Below are 11,015 nucleotides of genomic sequence, written 5' to 3'. Positions count from 1 at the left end.
CTATAGACTAGACTATAGACTAGACTATAGACTAGACTATAGACTAGACTATATACTAGACTATAGACTAGACTATAGACTACACTATAGACTAGACTATAGACTAGAATATAGACTAGACTATAGAATAGACTATAGAATAGACTATAGAATAGACTATGTACTACACTATAAATTAGACGATAAACTACACTATATACTGTAGACTAGACTATAGGCTTGACTTTATACTATAGACTAGTACTAAACTTGTCTATAGACTAGACTATATTCTAGACTGTAGTCTAGTCCGTAGATTAGACTAGACTGTTGACTAACTATACTTAAGAATAGACTAAAAACTAGGCTATCGACTTGACTATAGAGTAGACTCTAAACTGGAGTACACGTTTGTCTTTAATAGAATACTCGGAAATTATGTACTATCGGTTTATATAATATCTAGGAATAGTACCCCATTTATCCGACCTCTATCGCCAGCTTTTTAACTCACAGCTTGCCTATGTCTAGAAGGGTCTATTACTGCAATATTAAAATACTAAATTGTGGCAATTGTTGTTGCTGGTCTCTACTTTAGGCTTGTTTTAACTATTTACAATTTAAAAATAGAGTTTTTTTATGTTTTTGGTGTGGCACCTGTATTAAGTTTGATAATATACATTTTAAACTACAACATAGTTAGTGGAGTTTTGATTTGGGCTTTTTTTCGAAACAGCAACAGGTTCAGATACGTTTACAATACGAATATGGTTCCAATTGTATGTGTGTAACTGGGCAAGTGTGTATTGTGTAACTGAATTATATATAAACTATTTATTTATTTACTTATTTTTTTGCAAATAATAATAAAAAATTTATTATTATTGTTTCAGAGATACAATAAAAATAATAATGAAAAAAAAACTGGGGGATTGGTTTGTTTATCTTTTTAAAGTGCTAGAAATTGTTTATAGTTTATAGAACTGCTGCTGTATAAAGTATGTGGATACTTTTGGAATATTTGTGGCAATTTTGTAGGTGTTGCATTTAACTAAGTACTTCTATAGTTTTTTTTTTTTTTTTTGGGAGTGATTTCTTTTGCTGTTGTATGTTATATCCTAGATTATTACTTTCAAATTTCAAAAGTAAAATTTATGATCATTTGTGACCCAAATTGGAAAAACTACTCAAAACAAACTCCTTTCTAATTGAGAATTATTCTAAATATAAAAATATTTTTCTATATGTTAATGGTAACGTTAATCAAGGTTGTTTTGGCTAAGAATTTATTAATAGAATTGACAAGTGAGAGGATAATTAAGAATTGTTACAATTTCAATTAATTATATATAGGAATAGCCAAGGGGAGTTTGAAATACAAATTACAAGCAAATCGTTTTGGCTACTGCTTAAATAAACAATTTATAATCGATATATAATACCCAGTTGTCACAGAAATCTTATTCACTTTGTTAAATCTTTAAACCAGGCATCGGCAAAGAGTAAGAAATGAGCTCTCTGACACTTAAAAACAAGAGAGTAAGAAAACTCATAAAAGAGCTAAACTGTGTCTATTCTATTCTTTAAGTTATGAACTATTTTGATAGTTAAGAATCGCAAGTCCCTTTTATACAAAACAATCCTGAATAATGACATCATATAAACATTTCTCTTTTAAGGCCATTGATATATCCATGCGTCGTCGTTTGTCAACACCAAAAGCTAGTCCTTTATTATTAAAACGTACCTCATCGGATAAAAATCGCAAAGAATCACCATTAGCTAAACCCGAGAAAACCAGTTGGTTCAAATCGCTCGATAGACGCGCCAAAAGTAAATCTAAAGAAAAGGTAAAAAACCCAAATCTCTTAAAAAATAAAAATTTTATATAAACCCGATTCTTTTACTCTAGTTAAATACACCAACGACAGCCGAAACCTCAAGTCTAAAGAGAACTAAAAATTCTAAACATTCAACGGCACAGCCTCAACAGCCTACAAAAAATTTAAGATTTTTCGGTGATACCGATTTGGATTCAAATCCACCCACCATCTCGAAAGGCACCACCAATAACAAGTAAGTCTGAAGAAATTAAAAAAAAAAGTACGGAACAACAAATTAACATTTTATTCATTTCAAAACAGATCACGTCCCTTACTTAATGCTGCCCTAACACGTTCACAAAAATACTCTCAAAGTGCCTATAATTTGGATCGTATTCGTGGTGATAGTCCTCAGCGACAAGATTATCGTCATACTTTGGCTGGCGGCACTAAAACCACAACCGTATCATCGTCCAGTCGTCATAAAAGTACTTCTATGCATAATTTAGATAATCAAGGCAACGATGAGATTGATTTCCGCAAAAGACGTCACTATTCCCGTTCACGAGAACTAGATGATATTTCGGAGAGTGGTTCCGAAACAGAAGATCAACAGAAACGACCCAACGGTGGTTTAATGGCATCGAGAACATTATCACGTGATCGCTTAGATCGTACACAACGATATGATGAGAATACCTATCGTCGTAGTAACGATCGGCCGACATCGTCGACACCGAATGGTGGTGACACTAGTAGTGGTACCCAGCATCAGCCTAGGAGGACACAACCGTATTTGATGGGACCACCAAAACCGGCACGTAGTGCTGAGAGAAGAGCAATGTCATACTCAAGGTATGAAGGAATATAATAGGGCTGATGTAGTGACTAGCCTATTTACTAGTCCTTGAATTACAGACCAGTCTTTAAATTAGTCTGAATTTTAACTTTTCTATTACCTTGCCTATAAACTAGTCTATGAATCACTCTATAAACCAGTATATATGTCCATGTACCAATCTGCAGAACAGTACTGGTACAGTACATTACAGTACAGAACTGGTCTATGGATCAGTCTTTGATTTAGACTACGGACCAATCTATACACCATTCTTGGAAATAGTCTATGGATAAATGTATGAATCAAACAATAGACCAGACTTTTAACTAATCTTTGGACCAGTCTGTAGATCAATTTATAGATCAGTCTATAGATGAATCTATAGACCAGTCTATAGATGAATCTATATACCAGTCTAGATAAATCTATAGACCAGTCTATAGACGAATCTATAGACCAGTGTATAGATGAATCTATAGACCAGTGTATAGATGAATCTATAGACCAGTCTATAGATGAATCTATAGACCAGTCTATAGACGAATCTATAGACCAGTCAATTTATAGATCAGTGTATAGATGAATCTATAGACCAGTCTATAGATGAATCTATAGACCAGTCTATAGATGAATCTATAGACCAGTCTATAGATGAATCTATAGACCAGTCTTTAGATGAATCTATAGACCAGTTTTTAGATGAATCTATAGACCAGTCTATAGATGAATCTATAGACCAGTCTATGGATTTATCTATAGAATGGTTTCAACTAATCTATGGATTAGTGCTTGAACCAGTCCATGTAATAGTCTATGGATCAATCTATAGACATGACTTTGAAGTAGCCCATGGACCTATAGACCAGAATTTCAACCAGTTTATAGACATGTTTTAGAACTAGTCTATGTATCAGTCTCTAAACTAGTCTTTGGATCGGTTTACGGACAAGTTTATGAATATATATGTCAACTAGTCTACGGAATCTATAAAACATTTTAAAGACCAGACCTTAAACTAATCTATGGACTAGTCCGTAAACTAATCTATGGACTAGTCGATAAACTAATCTGTTAACTAGTCTATAAACTAATCTGTTGATTAGGCCATGAACTATTAACTAGTTTCTAAACTAGCGTGTGAACAATCTACTTAGTGGTCTTTGGACTAGTTTATCGACGAGATTAGTAGACTAGTTCATTGACTAATCTTTGAACTAGTCTATGTAGTCTCTGAAGTGGTCTATTGACTAGTCTGAATTCTAAAGTATCCAATTAACAGATCTCTGATTTAATTTGGAATATAGTCTACTAACATAACTCTGAACTACTGTATTGACTAAACAGTGAACTAGTTTATAGACTAGTCTATGGACTTGTCTCTAAACTAGTCTAGGGATTTGTTTCTGAACTCGTGTGGTGCATTGAATAATCTATTAAGCAGTTTCTTGTCTAATCTATGAAAGTTTAATGATAATGTTTTAAATTCCACCCTCGCTCCCCCTAACAGAGAACGCGATCGTTTCCCCGCTGAAAGTTCGGGTACAGAGGGAGAATCTAGTTTACATAGTCAACGTAGTGTGGTCTATTTACATGCTACCACAGTAGGTGCCATACCACAGCCATATCATTTAAGACGCCGCTCTATATCCAGAGATGATTTGCGTTCGAATAAAACCCAATCGAAAACACAACCAATACAGCCCATGACCAGAACTGTTTCGAGATCAGTATCAATGTTGGCACCCTGGAAGCCCAAATTGATAAGTGAAGGTTATGAAATCAATTACTCTCAGGAACAAAATAAAACGGTATTTATTTGAATTGAAATATTTTCTACAAAAAAAAAGAAGTTTTTCATTGAGTTTAACTTATTTTTTCACAGATGTCAACACTGCCGCGTAAGCCTTTGCAAAATGCCAACTCCTCTTCGACTATGACACGCCCTAATAAAAAATCCGAACCTTTACACTCACGCTCGCGCCGACACGATTACTCGAAAGATGATCAGTCATCTTTAAGAAACTCTTCGACTACAAGTGCCTCCAAGTCCGCCTTATCCACAAATACACGTCGTAAACATTAAACTGTGGAGTTACTTAAACGATGTTTTGTTTAGTAGTTTTGTCTTCTTTAATTGTAGCAATTTTTTTTTGTTTTATTAACCAAATGCAATAATTTAAAAAATTAATATATGAAAGATAAAAATTACAATTAATTAACGTTTTCTAACACTAAAGAGAGATTTTAAGCTTAACTTAAGAAATTTACAAAAGAAAAGCTGTTTTTTTCTTAAGAAAAAAAAGCTTTCTGTGTATAAGTTCATAGAGTAATAATATTTAAAAGAAAAAAAGGTGCTCTCTTTAAAAAAAAAAAAAAAAAAACATTATATATAATCGTTAATCGTTCGAAAATTCCCTTAGCTAAGTAAGCTTTAATATTAAAATCTAATCATTTAATGAAAAAGAAAACAAATATGCCGAAAAAGCTCGTTAAACTTTAAAGCTTTTTAAAAAAAAAACTTCTAAAATGTTAAACTATAATTTATAAGTTTTAATTTTATTAATTTTTAGCATTAAGTACGATTTTTTTTTTAATTTACTAAAAATACCTTAATTTAATTAAACAACAAAAATACAACAAAAAAAATAATAAAAATAAAATAAAAATATATTTTACAAAAAACCTACACACTCTGTTTTAATGTTTATTAATGGGATTTTTACATGCAAGTATACATACAAACATCTAAATATATATTACAGTGTATGTGTGTGTGTCATTGGTCTTATAAACTCCATTAATGGATTGTGTGTTTTATGATCTTCTTTGTTAGTTTAAATTGTAAACACCCACCTGCTTCAATTTTGGGATTTTCTAACTTCAGACAAAAAATAATATTCTTAATTTCGATCGTTATGTGATCATTAAAATTAAATTAAACTACAATTTGTATTTGATGGGAATTAAAAATGATCACAGTTTTCCATTCTTTTGGCAGTAGCTTCTCTCTTTTAGCCTAAAACTGCACTGTTATGTTTTCACTCATAAATCGATATTTAGTAGAAAATAGAAGTGCACTTGGCCCTAGTTCCTATAGTTTAACTAGAGAAGCCCCTTTATATATCTTCTTAAAAGCCAAATTTATAAAAAGTAATCGACCTTGCTAGTACCCAAAACCTGAAAACAGTTGGTCACATTATATCTCTATTAGTAAAATCTATATTGTCGATATTGATATTGAAAACTAAATATTTTTTCTATTAATCTCGATCATTTTCTTAATATATCTCTGTGTGTATGTGTGTTTATAAAATCATTCAAAATATTTTGTACTTTTCTACTTTGTTGTTTTATTATAATGATGATATTTCATTAGTTCCCTCTAATGTGCCCTTCAAATTTCGCTTTTCTTTTTTCTTTATTTTATGGTTTTGTAAACAAATTGGGGCAGTCCCAACAGCCCCGCTAGTAGTTGTTTTTTCTTTATATAGATACACGGTGTTAAAACAGCACGTGTCTAGTGGTTGTTTGGAAAATTAAAAACAAATAAAAACCACAGAAAAACGCATAAAATTTCATGTGTTTTGGTGTGTTATTGAAGATGGGGAGAGTAAAAAAAATGAAAAAAAATAAAAATTAAGGAAATTTAAAAAGCAGCTGATCGCTGCTGATCTGAAAACGTACATCGGAAAATCGAGAGCAAAACAAAGGAGAAGATGGAGATGTTTTGAAGAATTTTAAATACTCTACAGTGAATAGGAAAGGTAAATCATTTAAAGTGACGGACATTAGGCTACCGAACGTGAAAGAACAATTCAAAGGGGAGGAAAATGCAATAATGATTTTAAATAAAACATATTGAAGGAGGATAAATCTGATGATCGTGATATAGGTCACCGTCCAAGGAATTTGAGGCAACAAGATCATGGCAAAAGCTCCATAACAGAAGCAATGGAACGAACTATCTGTCTGTCTATTTACCTATTTAACTATTTACCTATTTAACTATTTATCTATCTATTTATCTATCTATCTATCTATCTATCTATCTATCTATCTATTTATCTATCTATCTATCTATCTATCTATCTATCTATCTATCTATCTATCTATCTATCTATCTATCTATTTATCTATCTATCTATCTATCTATCTATCTATCTATTTATCTATCTATCTGTTTATCAATATATCTAACTGATACTCTTCCTGATTGTAGGGCTGGCAAATGCACGATCATTATGAACAAAGCGTCAACACAAATAAGTCTACGCCGCCCAACATACAACAATGACGACAAAACTATTTTCAAATCGATAAAGAAACGAATTAAACATTAAAATGTTTTAAATTTTATTTTTAAAACAAACAGTTTTTCTTTTGCTTTGGGTGATCTTTAAGCAAATTTTCTTCAAGAAATGAGAGCAATTAAAGAAATCTAACAAAAGAGATGAGAAAAAAATTATCAAGAATTTTGAAAAAGAAAAATTCTAAAGAGCATCAAAAAACTTAACAAGAAAATGTAACGTATTTCTATGAGAAAGAAAATTGTGTGTTTTTTTTTAATTTTGGCAGTCGAATTTTTGCAGCGGCTCGCTTAAGTAACGGAAAATTAGAAGAACAAATTCGGTTAATGAAATACAACATTAAAAATTTAATATATATAAAAATTATAAAAAAAAAATCTATAATCTAAAAGAAAATATTAAGAAAGAAAAAAGTGATGAATTATTGCTTAAAAAATACATGTGTAAAAGTTATAAAATTCTTAATTAAATAAAAATTAATCAAAAAATCTATTACTTAATAACAACTGACAGTTACTTTTAAAGCTGTTTAAAACTCAAAAATAAAATGGCGACTTTAGCTTTTAGATCAAATAAAGAAGTTATGCATAAAGCCGGCTGGAAATTGGATGAGAATGAAGAAGGTAAATTCAAATTTTAAATTTAATTAAATTCCTTCTAATTTGACCTTTTTATGACCTCTTTTTTATTGAAATTATTTTAGAAAATATTAGCTACAAAATTTCGCCATAATTTTTTCTTTAAAATAAATTTTGACTTTTAGTTTAATTATCACAAATTTTCAAACAATTCATTAAAAATAAATTTTGCTGATGATGTCGCCGTGTCTTTTAATTTTTTCTACTCGTAATGTGTGTCTTCAAATCAAATTCTAATTCAATTGCGTAAAAAGTTTTATTTCTCACATTTATTTTATTTTAGTTTAGTTTCGTGTTTTTTTTCAGAATTTTTGTGTTTATTTGGTTTTTATTATATTTTCTTTAGATTTAAACTTTTTCGTTGTTGTTTTTCTTTAAAAGTGATTTATTTAACATAAATACATATTATAGATTTATTTTTGTTTCTTATTTTATTGTTTTGTATACAAACCAAATACATACAATAATAATTTTATTAAAATTTTCTTTAAAAACATTATGTTACACCAAATATGTTTTTTAAATCAATAACAATGTAATCAAGGTTGAATATAAACTAATTCTTACATAGTTTACGGTTTATATATACGAATTATTCATTAATACAATGAATCAAGCCGCTAATGACTTCTTCCAGTCTATAGTCTAGACAATGGTCTATAGTCTAGTCTATAGTTTTATCTATAGTCTAGTCTGCAGTGTAATCTATACTCCACTCTATAGTCTACTGTATAGTTTAGTGTATAGCCTGTAGTCTAGTCTATAGTCTAGTCTATAGTCTAGTTTATAGTCTAGTCTATAGTCTAGTCTATAGTCTAGTCTATAGTCTAGTCTATAGTCTAGTCTATAGTCTAGTCTGTAGTCTAGTCTATAGTCTAGTCTATAGTCTAGTCTATAGTCTAGTCTATAGTCTAGTCTATAGTCTAGTCTATAATCTAGTCTATAATCTAGTCTGTAGTCTAGTCTATAGTATAGTCTAAAGTATAGTCTATAGCCAAGTATATAGTCAAGCTTATAGTGTAGTCAATAGCCTAGTTTGTGGTTAATGCTTTAGTATAGTATTTTCCAAAGTTTAGTCTATGGTCTAGTCTATTCTATAGTCAAGTTTTAGTCTAGTCTATAGTGTAGTCTATATTCCAGTCTATAGTCTAGTTTATAGTGTAGTCAATATTCTAGTCTATGATCTAGTTTATTGACTATAATCTATACTCTAGTATAGATTATAGTCTAATCTATAGCCTATTCTATAGTCTAGTATATATTCTAGTCAATAGTTTTGTCTATAGTCTAGTCTTTAGTTTAGTCTATAGTTTAGTCTATAGTCTAGTCTATAGTTTAGTCTAAAGTCTGGTCTATAGTTTAGTCTATTGTCTAGTCTAGTCAAGTCTAGTCTATAGTCTAGTCTAGTCTATATTCTAGTCTATTCTATAGTATATCGTCTATAGTATAGTCTCTGGTGTAGTATAGTTTATAGTCCATAATCTATTCTATAGTTTAGTATAAGGTCTAGTCTATAGTCTAGTCTATGATCAAGTCTATAATTTAGTCTATAGTGTAGTCGCTAGTCTAGTCTTTTGTCTAGTCTAAAGACTAGTCTAATCTGTAGTCTAGTCTGGTCTAGTCTATAAGTAAGTCTATATTCTTGTCTATAGTTTAGTCAATAGTCTAGTCTATAGTCTAGTATATAATCTAGTCTGTGTCAATGTCTAGTCTATGGATTAGCCTATAGTTAAGTCTATAGACTGGTCTTTAGTCTAGTCTATATCCTAGTCTGTAGTCTAGTCTATGGTCTGGTCTATATATCAAAGTCAACAATCTTGGGTTTATGTCACAATGCGTATCTAAAGTTTTAGAATTGTATACCAAGTGTGACCGCAAGTCTTTATAAAAATGTTTGCCAAAATGCCGAATTCTGAAGCACTCTTATGAATTTAGTATAAAATGTATTTGGCTATATTTCCTCTCTCTCTGAAGCTCTTGATCATTATAAATTAAATGCAATCTATCAAATGCAAGGGTCCAACGTAATAATTTACTATTAATAGATTTAGTATTAATAAAACTATTCTAAATTTCAGCCTGTTACATAGACATAGAAAATGACGATGATGATGCGAACACAGTCAACAATGACGATAATAATAGAGTCTATTCAAATTGGAATAATCTGCCTGATATAGTATTGGAACAAGTATTTACATATTTGACACCACGAGAACGTTACTATGCTGGTTTGGTAAGTAATGGTAAAAAATATAAGAGATTTAAAATAAAAATTATATTTTTCTTTAGGTCTGTAAACAATGGTTTAGAGCTTTTTATTTACCCACCGTTTGGGATAATTTTCTAGTCGATGATCGTACCTTAACCCGCCAAAAATACAATTACTACTCCGGCTGGCAATATTGTTTGGATCACATGCGCACCCAGAATTGTTTGGCACGCATTGGCCGTTATTTGAGGGGACTGGAATTTCGTCCAGAAGTTAGTTTTAATAATATCTATCAGTTTATGACCATGTTGTCGTGGAGCATGGAAAAGGGTGCTGAGTTAAATGGTCCTAAAGAGATGAAGGGTACTGGTGCACGTATACGTTCTTTGGTCTATGTATTTCCCTGCAATATGTCACAAGCCAATGATCCTGAGGGTATAAAACTTTTCGGTACCGGTGGCCAATTGTTAAAGGGTTTAAAAGATCTGCTCTCGAAATTAACAAATTTAAGAACTTTAAAATTAATCGATTTTGTATTGGAACGTTATGAAGCTAAACATTTATTGGACGAAGTCTTAGATGCCTGCTGTACGAAAATGCGTGTTTTGAATTTGGTGAATGTTACCACTTTGCATTGTCCCATTATGCATGTGGGTTTATTTTTAAATCTACAGGTGATTTTTATTTAAGAATACTTGTAATATGTTTTATATAAATTTCATTACATCTATTGTAGATTTTAACCATTTCTCCTCAAAATATAGACGATGATGTTTTAATGCTCTTGGCCGATACCAAGTTGAAACATTTACATTTGTTGCAAAATTGTTATACCTCTTCGTATCTGACGATTGGCCATTGTAGTGTCAAGGCTTGGCGTATATTGAAAAGAGATAATCCTAAGTTAAAGGTTCATCTGCGCGTTGAATCTATGAACGATGGTGAAATTGTCTTTCAGCCCGAGGCCCCTGTTTATAGTGTAACTTATGCTGCTCCCAAAACCAAGGTAATAAATAAAACAAATTTAATTGTGATATACGTTTATGTCCAGTCTTATACGTGGACTAGATTGCTTAAAGCTTGAATTGCTTGAATTGTTGTTTTGATTGTCTATCTATCTATCTATCTATCTATCTATCTATCTATCTATCTATCTATCTATCTATCTATTTATCTATCTATCTATCTATCTATCTATCTATCTATCTATCTATC

At 30.8% G+C, this 11,015-nt stretch overlaps 2 protein-coding genes across 5 annotated transcripts in view; both read left to right on the top strand.

Moving 5' to 3' along the window:
• LOC111683229 overlaps nucleotides 1-5,169 on the top strand; it is a 94,982-nt gene extending 89,813 nt beyond the window's left edge. For 2 of the 4 annotated variants that reach the window (XM_046953629.1, XM_046953631.1), the window contains 5 exons: nucleotides 1,659-1,829; nucleotides 1,892-2,055; nucleotides 2,124-2,657; nucleotides 4,151-4,451; nucleotides 4,526-5,168. In XM_046953629.1, the coding sequence (XP_046809585.1) occupies nucleotides 1,659-1,829; nucleotides 1,892-2,055; nucleotides 2,124-2,657; nucleotides 4,151-4,451; nucleotides 4,526-4,726 (1,371 nt within the window). In that variant the 3' untranslated portion in view covers nucleotides 4,727-5,168. Of the gene's footprint in view, nucleotides 1-1,658; nucleotides 1,830-1,891; nucleotides 2,056-2,123; nucleotides 2,658-4,150; nucleotides 4,452-4,525 lie in introns of all 4 variants that reach the window. The other 2 variants (XM_046953632.1, XM_046953630.1) reach the window with 2 other exon arrangements.
• Nucleotides 5,170-7,226: 2,057 nt separating this feature from the next.
• The window catches only part of LOC111684650, a 4,743-nt gene continuing 954 nt past the window's right edge, over nucleotides 7,227-11,015 (top strand). Inside the window, exons 1-4 of the mRNA XM_046955496.1 lie at nucleotides 7,227-7,573; nucleotides 9,667-9,824; nucleotides 9,881-10,474; nucleotides 10,537-10,806. Of these exons, the coding sequence (XP_046811452.1) occupies nucleotides 7,498-7,573; nucleotides 9,667-9,824; nucleotides 9,881-10,474; nucleotides 10,537-10,806 (1,098 nt within the window). The 5' untranslated portion in view covers nucleotides 7,227-7,497. The remainder of the gene's footprint in view (nucleotides 7,574-9,666; nucleotides 9,825-9,880; nucleotides 10,475-10,536; nucleotides 10,807-11,015) is intronic.

The sequence above is a fragment of the Lucilia cuprina genome, chromosome 6 (assembly GCF_022045245.1).
Source record: "Lucilia cuprina isolate Lc7/37 chromosome 6, ASM2204524v1, whole genome shotgun sequence".
Classification (NCBI taxonomy): Eukaryota; Metazoa; Arthropoda; class Insecta; order Diptera; family Calliphoridae; genus Lucilia; species Lucilia cuprina.
The sequence above is the reverse complement of the archived record's forward strand: the minus strand, read 5'-3'. Positions and strand labels throughout refer to the sequence as shown.